The 15,643-nt window shown below is 36.2% G+C and overlaps 1 protein-coding gene across 9 annotated transcripts in view; it reads right to left on the reverse strand.

Annotated features, from left to right (window-relative positions):
- STRN (striatin) overlaps window positions 1–15,643 on the reverse strand; it is a 136,934-nt gene that overhangs the window by 81,330 nt on the left and 39,961 nt on the right. For 8 of the 9 annotated variants that reach the window (XR_015772153.1, XR_015772152.1, XR_015772154.1 and 5 more), the window contains exons 8-15: window positions 13,042–13,152; window positions 10,672–10,758; window positions 9,978–10,121; window positions 7,713–7,849; window positions 3,114–3,289; window positions 2,116–2,163; window positions 1,326–1,447; window positions 317–484 (exon numbers count right to left, since the gene is read on the reverse strand). Coding sequence is in view for 1 of the 9 variants with exons in the window: in XM_014255950.2 (XP_014111425.2) it covers window positions 317–484; window positions 1,326–1,447; window positions 2,116–2,163; window positions 3,114–3,289; window positions 7,713–7,849; window positions 9,978–10,121; window positions 10,672–10,758; window positions 13,042–13,152 (993 nt within the window). In the remaining 8 variants the exon portion in view is untranslated. The remainder of the gene's footprint in view (window positions 1–316; window positions 485–1,325; window positions 1,448–2,115; window positions 2,164–3,113; window positions 3,290–7,712; window positions 7,850–9,977; window positions 10,122–10,671; window positions 10,759–13,041; window positions 13,153–15,643) is intronic. The other variant, XR_015772158.1, reaches the window with a different exon arrangement.

The raw sequence follows: 15,643 nt of genomic DNA on the forward strand, positions 1-15,643 counted from the left end.
GGGGAAGAAAGGGCTTTTTATTCTGGATAAACTAAAAGCAAGGGCCTAGTGGAAACTTAAATTTGACTGTGAATTATGGAGTTAATACATTATCTTCCATGGTGCTAGTAACATCAGCAGATTATCTGCAGCAGTTGGCTTTTAGATGTATCTAACTGTCCCCTTGCATGTAGACAGGTCACAAAACTTACTCTTCCCAAAAACATTCATAAAGATACAAAACTCAGAAAGAAGTGCAAGAAGTATTTCCATTCAGTTGCCAAAATTACGTCAGTCTGAGCAGTGATGAACCTCAGGGTAGGGCAATTTTCTGTACCTTGATTATCATTAAATATATTGAGAGCTGGAGCAATTTCTGTAGCTTTCCATAAACGTATAGTGCCGTCTGCTGAACAGGATAGCAGACGCTGGTGAGCTCCACTGTAAACCAGACCCCACACTGCATCAGTATGGCCTACAAAAGCACCTCTTAGAACAGAAGGATCTGTAAAATAAACACAGCAAAATACATTTCAAAACAAAATCTGAATTAAGTTAATAGCTGTATCTTAGCCTGTGTTTAGGCACCAACCTTTGGAAGATAATCCATAAAAAACTCCAAGATCAATCACATCATACCAATATAGAAGTCTTAATTATTCTGGCATTACAATGCTTGAATTTCAGCAGCACACATGGCATTCAATTACCCAGTTTACAACTAAAGGAACAAAATAATGCTTCAGCAGGAGGGACAGTACTGAATTTGGCAAAACACACTTCATTGCTAAAATTCACTTTCAAATAGCCATTAATGCCACAGCAGTCCCTTTTATGCAGAAGTTAGCTTTGAGGCCAACTGCATCTGAAGCTACAGGAAGTGAAAAATAAATCATGAAATTATTTAGACACAAGGCTGACATCCAGTCAAATCTGGTAAATTTTACCAAATTGGACCTTTTTAGTTGTTTCTAATCAACATTAATAGCTTTGCTCTCAAACTGTAAAACCATTTTATCTCAACTCCACAGAAATTTTCCAAAGAACAGCATTTCCCGTACTTGCCAAATCATCAGGTTTAGACCTGTACTTTTAAAACCTTACTTTAGACTAGCTGTTTCTCAAAACTATAACGAGATCAAGGCCTTTTTTAAGAAAATGACATTTTATCTTGCCATCAAGCAGCATCAGCATTAAAACAAAATGTTACTTTAAGTAATTGAAGATAACATTCCATTTGCTCATTTAAACTTTCACAGAAGCATTATCTATAAATTACACTATTTTAGAGACATAACATTACTGTCACAAAACTTATTTCGCTGCTGCGTGTGACAGCAACGTACCGTAAGAGTCATAGGGGTCAATGTTTGGGTTGGTCGTGTTCCAGCCATGGATGAGGCCATCCGTTCCCCCACTGTAGCACTGTTCACCATTACTGCTCATCACCACACAGAGCACTGGTCCACTGGAAGAAAGCCCCAAAGAAACACCGACTATGAACATTTTCATTACATGAAATGCAATGTCATTTTTCAGAATCCTCAAACTTCCATGTTAGATAGTTCACTTGCTGCATGGATTGCAAAAAAAAATTCTGCATAATGAAATTATATGCTACAAGACTTCCCACAAAAATACCTTCCAAAATATCTGGTAACACAACTACAATAAAAAAAAATAATCATCATGCACACGAAATGTGAAAACTATCACAATTTAAACTCCAGGATTTTATATTTCACAGAAACAGACTTTTTCTCTTTTCAAAAGATTTAAAGCTCTTTCATGAAATCATCTCAGTAGATTTAAATTCACTGCATTCATTCTTCAGTTTCATTTCACATACGCAAGTATGTGGCAAAAAGGCAAAAGCTGCAATGATGAACAGAACATCTAATCAAATTTGAATTGGATCATTTGTAGGCTTTCCATTTTAAAATTGTGGTGTATCTGACTTCAGACATAAATAACTATGAAGAAGGGAGAAAAACACATGCAGATATTCTAAACAACATAGGAACTAAAAGCATCACATGAAATCAGTAGCTGATAAGGTAGAAATTATTTTTTTAAAAATTCTGTTTAAAAATCATATCTTTCTCAAAATGTCAGTATTTCTCAGGAAATACTTACTTATGTGCTCGGAAGGTATATATTGGCTCTACATCAAGAGAAGCACTCCTAAATGAAGTATGAAAAAAATGTTAACATGTATACCATCCTATACGATGCTTTACAAAAATCTGCCAGAATCACTAAATTCTTAAAATCCCTGCTACATCTTTTGCAGTGTTTCTCCTACAACTTTCTCTCCCAACACAATTTTTCATGTGTCTAGAAATATTTGCAGTCTTTCAAAACACGATAGGATTTGTTTTTTTGTTTAAAGACCTTCAAAGTAGTCCATAGACCCATCATACAAGTAGGTAGGTACATCAGTGGAGCAGAAAAAGTGGAGAAACATCAGCATCTCATGAAATGTATCATTAATTGTTCCTATTGGAGCAAAGAAGTTTTGGACTCATAGTTTTTCTATCGACTCTGAAGTGCTTCAAAATTTGCTGCTCTGGACTTTATCAGTCCAAGGGAGGACTCTGTGTTATGCCCAGTTCTCCTCAAAGTTGTGACGTACTCTCTTAATCACACCAGCCCTGCTACGAATTCCCTCTGATTTCCACAAATTCCCAGCAATTTGCAAGAGACAGTGAACACAGGAACCTGGCAACATCTCAGAGTTCCAAGCTGTACACATGTATATGCATGTATGTGTATACATACATATGCATATATATATAAATGCATCCTATACATTTATATACACATGCAAGCACACTAACAGGCCGCATCCAAATATTTTCACTAGTAAATTAATTTGTTTTGTTATCTACAAGGAAAATATTAAAAAGTGAATGGTTTTCCTCTTCACAAACAAAACACATTCACAAACACACATGAATTTTTTCTGGCATTCTTTAGGCATCTCCACCCTTCTCTGAGAGCTTATTTTTCTACTCTTAAATTCAAGGAACACTTTCCATTAACTGCGAGGGTCATTCAGTGAAGTAGTGTCTATGTTTGTTTTTCTTCATAAATTAAAATTGATTTTGAAGAAAAGAAAGAAAAAATCTTACTTTTTTGCTGGGGCTGTTTTTTGTAAATTCCACATTTTTAATGTATGGTCCTCTGAAGCTGTTATTAAGACTGGTTCAACCGGATGAAAAGCGAGACCTCTTATTCCATCAAAGTGACTTCTTAACGTAAATTTGGGGTTCCAAGTCTTTCTCAATGCATCCTTATTGTTGGCTATCTAATAAAAAAAATGCCAAACTTGTAATTAAGCTGGAAGGCACAACAAAAGGAAGAAATCAAAAATTTAGTTTGGCACAACAAAAGGAAGAAATCAAAAATTTGGTTTGGCATTTTCAGAAGAAGTCAAATTACCTCACCCACTTTTCACAACAACCTGCTCTCAAATAACAGTCCACTTAACACTAACCAGACACTTCAAAATGAGAACCAAGGTAGACGTACTCCATACAAGTAATGTCGTATCCACAGTAATAAATTCTATGCAAATCTGAAATACTCTCATGTCTGTAAAATGACACACTTTAAAAGCACTGATATTTCAGTACACTCAGATAAGTATTTAAAATTTGATCTATACCTACTGGCCCATTCACCTACAAAGCTGGGCTTGACTCAGCAAGGTGCAGTCCCTGAATATCCAAAGCACTACTGGCATGGCACCTCTAAAGCAAAGATCTGAGAGAAACAGAGAATTCTCTAGAAGCACAGAAAGGAACACAACTTAACTTATCCAGCTAAGGCAACACAAGCTCTGTAATAACACATAACAAGTAAAATTTGCCAGAATAGAAAAAAAAGGCAAAAAGGATTTGGCTACACACTAAGAATCTAACTGGCAGGCAATAAGGTATCGTGTATACAGACACAATAATTTGGCAATAAATGCATTTTAGAAGATCCAAAAAGGAAGCTTTTAAAAAAAAAATAAGTTACTTCAATATTGCTCCTCTGAACAAATATTGACAAAAAATACTGAACAGACTTTTTCACTGTCAGTCAAGAATGTCACAAGTTAAATTTACCTTTTCATAACCATTGCTGATGGTGGTTATGGAAAACCAAGAAAACAAACAATTTTACTGATGTTTATCATGTTGAAATCTACAGATAATTCTATATAATTTATATCTTTAAACTGCAAAGACGAGACATCTGTTTTGAGCCACTTCAAGAAACATTTTATTCTGGGGACTGGAGGTGAAAGAGGAGGTTTAAGACCAGAAGTGCTTTTTCTTAAGCTTTGTTACATCTGGATTTAATAATAAAAATATACATAATTTAAAATATTCTATCGATTTTAAACAAGGAGAAAGGAGCCATAAGAAACAGCAGGTTTAGTCTCATCATATTTCTTAGTAATGACATATTGCCTTGCTCAGGAAGACAGTCAGTTTTCTTTGCCAGTTTACTGAGCCAAGTTGGCTCAGTGAAGGAACAGACAAATGCTTGAGCTGGTACAAGGATGGGGCAGGACTGCACAGTTAGCAGCTCTGGCAGATTTTCTGAAGACTGGCCAAGAAAGTCTCAGCAAAAAGGGTACAAGATGTACAGATACCTGGAGAGGAATTTGGTTGCCTCAACATAGGCACCTAATGCCAATTAGGTGATGGAGGGAACCCTCCTGCCCTCCAGCTGCCATACCAGCAGTACAGGTTCTGTGCTACATCGGCAAAAGCCACAAAGACACCTCAGATGGCCTAAGTGAATTCCAGTCCTGGCAGGATAATATTCTCCATTTGCTTGTCTTTCATTCAAAAATGTCCTTCCAAAAGGAGTCCAAGATGGGTAGTTTATAAACTGCAAAGTAGATGGAGGGCAGTCCCAGCTAGCAGACCAGTAGCAGAGGTGGAAACAGATTCTAGCCCTGACACATCACCCACCTGGCTGCACCACATCACTCTACCCACCAGTCTCACAAGCTGTGAGGCTGATTACTCATGCAGCAGACAACCTCCTTCTGTCTCTTCCCACCAAAGTACAACAGGGAGGTAACCCGAGGCCTGAAAAGCAGTTTGGGGGGATGCCAACCCCAAAATTAGCAGCTGATATGGATTTGCCACTTATAATACTATTTGTGTCTACACAAAATCAAAAATGAATTGAAAACAAATCGAGAACTAAAACCAGCAATGACATGCAATTACAGGCACTTGTTCAAAGATGTAAGAAATCAAACAAGGGCCTACTGTGAAATCCAAAACCTTCAAATCAGTATTCAACATTAAATGCAATGATTTTGTAGTTCAGCTACTCTTAACTACTATAATTTTATGAAGTTGCTTAATCTATTCAGAAAACTAGGGAAAAAAACAGAGCCAACCAAAGTAAACATTTGTCAAGAATGTGTAAAGGAAGGAAAAAGAGGCAAACTTAAGTGTATTGGCTAGCAATCTGGCAAACTTAATCATTAGATACTCTAAAATCTATCTACAAAAGAAAAAAAATTGTTTTTTAAGTAATAAATTCATAATCTCCATTACCAAGTGAAAACCATTCTTCAATTTACAGTCAAAACAATATGCAAAAAACTGAAACCATTAAATGAGGTAGGCTAATGCTGCCATTTTGTAGAAGAAAAGAATGCAGCAAAAGTGTCAGTGGGATGAAAGGGACAAAAAATGGAAAAAGTGTTTGGCACTCTTGAAAGCAAATATATTTAAAGACTGATTCATGTGATCTTTCAACTTAATTCTCCATATGATTGAAAACTGACACTTAAAAATAACATACTAAATTTTCACTAATCATACCTTGTTCATATTTGGCAGCCAGATGTATGAAACAGTCCAAAATAGAAACATTACATTATCTGTAAGCTACACTTACAATGAAACTTGAAATAGAAACACCAGCCTTTTATTTTGCTTCAATGAAGTGCACAGTAACCAGAACAAACAGTTTTGTAAATTTTTTTTTTTAATTGTCAGCACTAGAAAAAGGTAAGAGTCAAGGTAACCACGACTATGAATTCCTGATCACAGGATTTCATACAGGCACTGGACAAATGAACAAATAGAAATTAGTATTCTCTACCATGCAGGAAAGGACTGGAGTGGATAAGTGCTACTCCATAAATGAAAGCTGTTAGTTCAGGATACAGAGACATGAACAAACACAACAGTTTACATGGACACTTGCACAATGGAGTCAAGCAATGGAAGCATCTTACACAGATGGGTTAGGTTTGTCATGTTCTCTGAATTTAAAATCCAGCCTTGGATTTTTAGGAGTATCTGTAACAGAAATTCATTCGTACCCCTTTTCTGAAGACATAATTAGGGAAAATGAATGAAAATATTAAGAACTGAGACCAAATTAGGAGATAATATTAAAATACTGAATTTTAGCAGAAATGCTCTGCATTCATTGCAATACTGATGATTCATAACATATCACATATTCAGAAACTTGCTACAGTGGCATCTCTACAGTGGCACTCTGAAAACGTGCATAAGCTTTTATTAACTATGTATTCCATTGCTTTACAAGTGCATACAGGGGTAGAACTTCAAAGTAAGGACCTGCATCTTATTTCTAAAGCCTCAGAATTCATTTGTGATGGTAAAATCTCAGATAATGATTATTTAAGAGTCAGATTTACTGAAGGGTAGGATTCTTCCCCAGCACACAATTAAAAATTACTTCTGAAATCCCTCAGCCTTGACATGATTAATCTGAAGCTGACAGATCACACAAGAGCAGATCTTTAAATTAATTAGATTAAGACTTAATTAAGATTAAATTAATACCTGAAGTATCTTTTCCCAAGAAATCGGAAATACAGAAAAGAATTGCATACAACTGAAAAGATGCCATTTTAAGAAAGATTTTTTCATAAACAGTGCAAGAAAAATAAGGCTACACACTTAGCCACAGAACCTTCCAAAGAGTTCTGGTCCAGTTTCCCATTTGAAATGAAAATATTGCCCACACCAGGTAATGTAACCACAGCTCTGCTCCAGCCAAGTCTTCAATATCTCTCAGGAGAGGGATTCCACTGTTTCTCTGAGCAAGCTTTTTCACAGAAAAAACTTTCTCCCCCAGTGTCTTACCTGAACCTCCCAAGGTGTAACTTGCTGTTGTTTTCTCCTGCCTTAATGCCTGGCACTATGGAGAAGCTTTGCTCTGTCATCCTTACAAGCACCCTTCTAACACCTGCAAGCTGCTATTCAAGCACTCCTCATCCTCCTAACAGCTGAGCAAGACTAGCTGCCTTAACATCTACTCATCAGTCAGAAGCTACTGGATGCTCTTCAAATTCTCTACAACCCCACTTTGAAGTGGAGTGGCCCAAAACTGCATACAGCCCATGTAGAAGGGACATAAACATCTCTCAATCTGCTGGCCATGATATTCATATTTTTTTTGCTCAGTCACTGGGTTACACATGACCAGCTGTACCACCATCACTGATTTACTTTCACTTGTATAACATGGCAGGCAAATGAGAGGAGAGGGGCTTGCAGAGAGCTTGAATGCTGCTGTGTGGGAAGGACAGCTTTGTCAAGTAAAACTTTGTGACATCCTCTGGCAGCATAATTTTAACTGGAGAATGTTTTCTGCTGAGTCTACATACAAGTAACTTGCATCTGCCTTCAACAAGACAGAAGGATGTTGAGTTACCATTAATAACCACTTACATCATAAGTCAGCGAATCTGCCTCATTTGCTACAGTAAGGCCTGCCAGTTCTCCAAGACCCAGTTCATTTTCAAGGGCTTCATCTGTTCCCATAATGAAAGATTTCCCTGAGGATGGAGGGAATGTTAAAGCTTCCACTGCAAGAAAACAAAACAAACAAACAAAAAAATCCTGAAACACAGGTTTATACTACACTGCACAATAAAAGCACATTTTCCACTTTCAGAATGCTACGTATCTCTCAAGTAGCCAAGGGCAAAAAGATACACAGAGATGCATGGAAAACCAGCTACTCTAAAGATAATCACTGTACTTACCAATAAACAGCACCCTCTGAACACACCTACACTTGAGGTGTGTGCGACTCCAGACAGTGAATGGAGCCAGCCACGGGTAGGAAGGGTGTGCTACCATTCATCCATATATAATGCACAAGTAAGACAGAAAATATCTTCCCCAACTCAGCTACAAAATATGCAAATAGGTGCTGAAGAAGCAACAAAAATGTAGATAAAAACAGCTGGTGGGAGCAGCCCACATAAAACCCTTTCAAGCACTGCTCTTTGGTTAGGTCTCTTAGTGATTACCTTTAAATCACAAACATCTTTTATCTTCTCCACCCCAAAGTCTATACTACCCTTCTCTTTTCCTGTCTTTTGAACTCACAATGCAATATTTCACTCAACACACAATACATACAGGACGTCAGTTTTGAAAACTTACTAGAATAAAAAAATAAAAACATGTGTGCCCAAAATATTATGGTGTCTCAGCTTTATAAAGAAATACACAGCTAATAGTAATACTGAACACAGACTGGTAACAATCAACTGTCCCTTTTTCTGAGAATCCATTTGAGCCTCAGCATTAAAAAACACATTACTGAAAGGACATGAAAATAGAGCTCTGCTAATATAGTTCCCAGTACATGTGAGAAAAGTTGGAAAGGGAACATTCAACAAAAAATTCTTCCACTTCTCAAAGCGTTGCTAAGTTACACCCTTCTTTCATAAAGAAAATCACTGAGCATGAAGGAAGCAGAACCACTGAGATCTTTGGTAACTATTCCACACACCAGGGCTTTTTATGCATCTTAATTATAAGTTGGCCGACCTACTTTTTCACTCTCACTGAAAGACTGCTAAGTGGAACTCATGTTTTGCACATTTTTCAAAACACGTATTTACCATTTTAATAGAGCACATGATACCACAGAATCATAGAATGGTTTGGTTTGGAAAGGACCTTACAGATACACCATGTTCTGTGTCCCTGCCATAGGCAGGGACACCTTCCACTTGATGGGATTGATCAAAGCACCATCCAGCTTGGTACTGAACACTTCCAGGGACAGGGCATCTACAGCTTCTTTGAACTTTCTGTTCAGTGTCTCACTACCCTCATGGTAAAGAATTTCTTCCTAATACCTAATCTACACCTGCCTTCTTTTCAGTCTGAAACCATTCTCCCTTGTACTGTCACTACATGCCCATGTAAGAAGCCCCTCTCCAGCTCTCTTGCAAGCTCTGTTTAGGTACTGGAAGGTTGCTATATTTGGCAGCCTCATATAGCATACGTTATTATGCTCTATATTATAGCAATTCAAATATTGAATCAAACAGATGACTTGGCATTTTTCGGACATAATAGTAGCGCTTCATTACAAAGATGCATGCGTGGCTCTCCATACTTGGGCTAGCCCCTATGAACATTTTTCTTAATTATTGCAACATGTTATAGAATTTTATACACTGCCAAGCTGAAAATTGTTCGGTATGATTCACTACACAACCACCACGTGCTTCTGAAGGCTATAGTAAGGCATCTGTGTTTACCTGCAGGGACTCTTTGCACCTGGGAAAAAAGAACAAGCCTGTGTGTGTGTATGTATACATAAGTACACTTAAAATTATGTCAATGGGAAAAGAAATGATGCTCTTATGTCCTCAGAGTTTATGGTCCAAGCTTGTCTGCCAGGCTTGACCACAAACAAAAGCAAGTGATTTAGGATGGTCATATTACAAAGCCACTAAGTGCCAAATTATTTTTTTTCCATCACGCTCAAGGTATTCAGCCAAGACTTGAACTTAGGTAGGTGTCTTGACCTTACTAATAGCAATCATAATGGAGGAATGGGAATGTCATTTATCACAGTTGGAACTTGCAATCAGAATTTGAAGTGCTTGGAAAGTCTTAGAGGATAATCCTTAAGTAACTATAAACATCCACCCTTTACAAAGGGGTATGCACTTTTTTAATATTTACCTTCATCCGTCCTGTTTATCTCATGTTCAATGAGCCTTGAGCTACTGGGCCTAGAAGAAGGTGCAACAGATGGTTGTAATGAAGGGAGATCATCAACATCTCTCAAGTTTGCAAGCATATCTTGCAGCTTTGACCTGTTGGGCCCTAACCAGAAAAAACCAAAAAATTAAAGGGTTTAGGCATAGTTCACGATGACACTCCTTATATCAGATATGCTATAGCAGCACATGCAACAATGGATCCTACCTTGCATTATGACATTACCACAGAAAAACTAATGAGCACTTATTTCAGCAGTAACTAATCATCCAGCATGAAATGAATTTCAAGAAGAAAGTGACAGAAGCAACTGAGAACTGTGAACGCACAATTTTCCCCATATGTATGAACTCATAGTGCTACTTGTACGGGATGCTGAAGAATGTCGCCAACTGAGTCACACTTTAGATTATTAGAAGATTTACTTTGCTAAAACAATAGCTGACATCTGTGAATATTTTAGAATTTGTGCATCAGGTACTTTGTGCAGCATATTCTTATAACAACATTATAATTTAAATTTATTTGTGCAGTAGTGTAGTATCGTGAACTATATGATCCAAAAAGTTATATTAAAATAAAAATGCTACTGGATTCACTGGCCTACTTCCTGAAGCTACATATGGTGAAGACCCATGCCCTCCTTGACACTTACCTGTGCTTTGCTCCATCATTTTCCCACATCCCTGTTTTGACTGTTTTATATAGGATTGAGGCTGAAACATATCTTCGGTAGTTTTTCCTGTTGTAAGTTTAATTAAGAATGGGAAAATGTCTTACCCATAGTCCATTATGTTTTTTCCTAGACCAGTAAATAATACAGCTATTTTTAAGCAGCTTTAACACAGTAGTGTACTCTAATATATGTATTGTCTTATAAAACCATTCTATGATTCTATTCTCTTATTACTTCATAGGAATGTTTACTACAGCCTTGCAAAATCATGAGTTTACTAATGCAGTTGAAAATGCTACGTTGTCCACCCTAACCATAATGACTGATAATAAACTAAATTGTATTTAATTACAAAATATTACTCAATCCAGAAACACACTAAGAAGGATTTTGCAAGATTGTTTTACTATAAAAACAGTATTTTACTTAGTAGCAGTTCAGTGGCTAAGCACCACATATGATGAAATTAAAGTAATGGAAACAAACTTTGTAAAATTTAATGTTTAGTCCCTTCTTTTTTCTCCAGACAGCCTCCCTCACATTCTTCTTCACTATGTGCAGTATAATGAATAACTGAAAACAGGCTCTGATTCTTCCTGATTTTTCTGCATTGATGCTCCTCCAATGATAGTTTGTCCATGGAAAGATGCTTAATTTCACTGCTACAGTAAATCACTTTGTCTCCCAAGATCAAACCAATCAAATCAATCCAAAAGGTACTGAGCAGCAGTTATCTTCATGAAGAAGCACTGGATGCCCCAGTGCTGTCTTCACATCATGAGTTTTTATCATAATGATATAAAACATATTCCAATAATGTTTACGTCTATATTAACAATTAAGTTTTATAAAAAATAAAAAGACAACAGCTGTTCAAGAACAGAATTTCAATACTTGGATTAAATAATTTCTGCTAAACTAACCTTACAGCTATTTTACCCTGAACTACATAACATGTCTGTATATTTTAAAAATAACAGACAAGTTACAAAAATCACTTTCATCGTAATAATACATTGGCATGCCCTATCTTAACCATAAAGAAATTTAGAATCAATTTTGTTAAACACGAACACTTTAGTTAGCCAGTTCAGCTTCTTGCCAGACTTGCAATTAACTTCCAGTAAATTAAATTATTCCAAAAATGACAAAAATATTACTTGAGAAATTTAAAGCATGGTAATTATTCACCTTTTTTTTTTTTTAAAATTTGGAAAAGAAAAGAGAGGTTTAGTTTTTGTATTTCATAACATAATTTCAGCCACATAACTGACAGCTGAGCAGCAGCTCATGAGAATATCAATACAAAAAGTAATAAAACAAGTCAGCCTCAATGACGTGAGGGTCTGACATATTTGTACCATTATGCGTATCTCTTTGGAAGTGAGAATTTTCTTGGTATTCATAAGCATCTTCCCACAAAGGGAGAAACATCCCTGAAATTTCTTACCAGGCTACATGCAATATTATTAACATACATCTTTCACACATGAATTCTCAATATGGCTAGGTATTTGAAACACAGCCATGGATACAGTGTTTAATTTTAAACTCTCATCTGAGTTCAAAAAGTTTTACAGCTTACCTATCAAAACCCATTGATTTTACAAAACATATCTGTTTTTCAAGAAATGTAACAAAAAAATACAGGGCTAGAAACTGCATTTCAGATACTATTCACAGTTTGGTTTTGGTTTTTTTTAATAACAATACCAACTTTTTTAAAGGCTAGTCTCAGAGATATGAAAGTCAACAAATAAATCCTAGAATTCACAAATAAACTGATGGTCATAGTTGCTTCCTATTTCGAGCCCTGCATAACAAATTATGATGACAGCATGACTTTCATGTTGTGAATGTCAAGTATAAACAGGGGTAGAAATTAACCTGTTTTCTCCCACTGTCATCTAATAGGATACTCAAGAGTGTTTCCGGTTTGGTTTCTTTCTTTGTTTATTTATATACCAGACTTTAACTCTTCCTGTGGAACTGGCATGTTTCCAGCTAAGAAACGATTCTGAAGTCTTCTGTATTAAAGTGTGAAGTATTAAAACAATGCCTTTTACAATTTAAGTATCTGAATAATGAAAGTACAAACCATGCTCAAAGCAAGAATTTTTAACTAACCCAACACTTGGTTGGAAGAAGTTACATCTAATTCAACTATTTATTGGGTAACTTGATTGTCTGTCATTAATTTCAACCCCTGAGAACTGGTGAACAGGAAAGCAGTCAGGAGCAGCAAAGTAAAAGAGTAAGTAATTTTAGGAAAACATTGAAAGAGAGATAGAATTAAGGGTGTGAAAGATGTGAGATTTATGATTTTAAGGTGCAATGTTTTCCACTTACTCTTCACCCCCTTTTTCCCCTTGCGCTCCTTTTTGTATTGTTCCTTGAGTTTGGTTATAACTCCCTGGTCGACATTCCAGGCTTCAGGCATGAGACACTGGTCTTCCTTTTCTAAACAAAGTGAAACAAATGAAACATCCTTTTTCAATAATGTCACCAAGTGATCTCCACTGAAGGAGGCAACAGCTGCTGTCAACGGCATTTGTCTTTTATTTTAAACAGACAGAAATAGCACCAAGCTTGTGAAAGCTGTAAAACTGCTACTCACATTCCACTTCTGTTTGCTCAGAATGTTCTTAATCAAAAAATTGAGATGAAATTTCATGTGTTTAATTCCCATAACCAAGCATATAGCTGTCCATAAATGTAAGCGACATTTACTTTACAATAAATGAGGATGTATTTTTCAGCTTTTTCTTTCCTCCACAGAAAGAATTATTATATGTAGAAGAAACAGCTATGTTACTCCTCAACATAACTTTACAACTCAGATGTTGTGCCACTGCATTTCAAATTCTCATTTTATTGTCTTTGTGCTATGTTGTCATTTACACAAAGCAGCACATTGAAATCATTTTGGAACCCAGTATTCATGTCACTGTGGTTTAAATAAACCTTTAGAGCACTAATGCCATGAAACTTCACAAAAAGATGAAGGCCTGCGGTAGTAATCTTTGTAAAAAAAGTCCAAAACATTTCAGCATACCTAATGACAAAAAAATCCCCGTATTTTGTTTTGGGTTTGTTTTTTTTCCTAAACATCTCCCTCAAATTGCTTCCTCTGTGACACGATACAGAATAGAATTCTATTTCAATTCTACAGTATTTAGAGATTTTGAACAAAACTTGTTATGTGAGTTCAAATCCCCCAAGTAATTTTTCCATATATGGAGGCTGTCCTGAGGCAGCTTAGAAAAATAATTTGCGAGAATAGGGGAGGTAACACAGCTTTTCCTCATATATATTTTCATGACCATTACAGCTCCAAAATCTTTGAAACACATTATCTTTTTGCTTTGTTTTCTCATTAAAATCTCAACCTTATTATTATTTAAAGATTAATTCCTTTCAGACCACATTTGCTTTCTACATTGATAAGCTATTCTAGACCTTTCAAAACACAAACAATAATAAACTTATCCTCAGACTAAGCCGTAGAACTTAAGTGTCTGTAGAGGAAGCACAACACTATCAATCACAGTCTGAAAGAGTCAGTATGACTGGACAGAAGATAAAAAACCACACATGGGTTATTACTGTGACTGATTTGTCAAAAATGCATAATGCTGAAAAGACCTAGGAATCCTCTATCAATGTCAAATTCAACAGGACTCAGCAACATATTCTTACAGTAAAAGCAACTAACAATATTCTGGGTTGTAGTAACAAGAACGTAACCAAGAGGGTGAGGGAAGTGACTGTTCCCCTGTGTTGGGCACTTGTGAGACCACACTTTTGAGTACTCCATCCAATATAATAATTTTAATACTGAGAAACACTTTTAGGTAGAGTCCTAAGTACCTATTATTGGCATAGTGTAACAAGTCTAAGGGAGCCCCTAAGATGGTTCTGGAAGCTGAAGCAGATGAGCTACAAGGAGGGGCTTAGACTACTGTGAGAGTTCAGTGACGCCAAAAAGGCATCTTAGTGGGGCCTCTAACTACCTGATGCACACATGTTGAGAAAACAGAGCCTAACTCTGCTCAGACTTGCATCACAGAGGGAGAAGCTACTTTTCAAGGTGTTTTCTCACTCCTTTGAACCCTTCAGTCATGATGCTATACTCATTGAGTGTTAGATTATCTTATGACAAAATTTAGCAGCTTAAGTCTTTTAAGAAAAGGTATGAAAACAAGCATTAGTAAGCTCAAGTGAGACTCTAAAATTGATTGTGGAATAGAATATTAGCTAAGTCATGTCCTCTTAATGCATATACCTCAATTACCACTAATGAGCAAGAATTGCATAAAGAATTCAAAAAATATATAAGAAAACCATACTTCAGAGAAACAAGTAGCTAGTCTTTCTGGAATTCGTTTGGAAGTTTTATCATGGTTTTCCTCCCTGCCTAGACATTACTTTTTTCTCTCCTACAACAACTACAACAACAACCAAAAAAAAATTTTTTTAAATAGATTTTTATTAGATTGTGTTTTTGCCAGGATAACACCCAATATATTAATTTTCTACAGACTGTCCCAGCGTGCTTCCCACATGTCCCAGAGATACTATTCTACTTCAGAAGTAGATCCTGAATTATTGCTATTCAAGTGCTTTATAGTTTAAAAATTACCAGAAAACATCTGAGGACCTTTCAAGACAAATGGGTTCAACAGATGACTGTAACTGAGCAGTAATACTTGGAATCCAAAATAAAGAAAGAATTTCCTCTGTTTGCTGCTGTCACTCACTACAACAATATCACTCTACTGTACTGCATTTAACAGTTTCACTTAAATTGACCTAAGTGATTTATAAAGGGAGCTCCCTGAAGAAACTTAGTCTCATCTACAGCTACCATTAAAGACACAGGTTGTGAAAGAAGTAATTGAAAAACATGAATACCTCTAACTCAAAAAAAAAACCTTTTGCATTTCTGGAA

Source organism: Pseudopodoces humilis, chromosome 3 (genome assembly GCF_049639895.1).
Source record: "Pseudopodoces humilis isolate 2021_Gansu_Grassland_sample_001 chromosome 3, ASM4963989v1, whole genome shotgun sequence".
NCBI lineage: Eukaryota > Metazoa > Chordata > Aves > Passeriformes > Paridae > Pseudopodoces > Pseudopodoces humilis.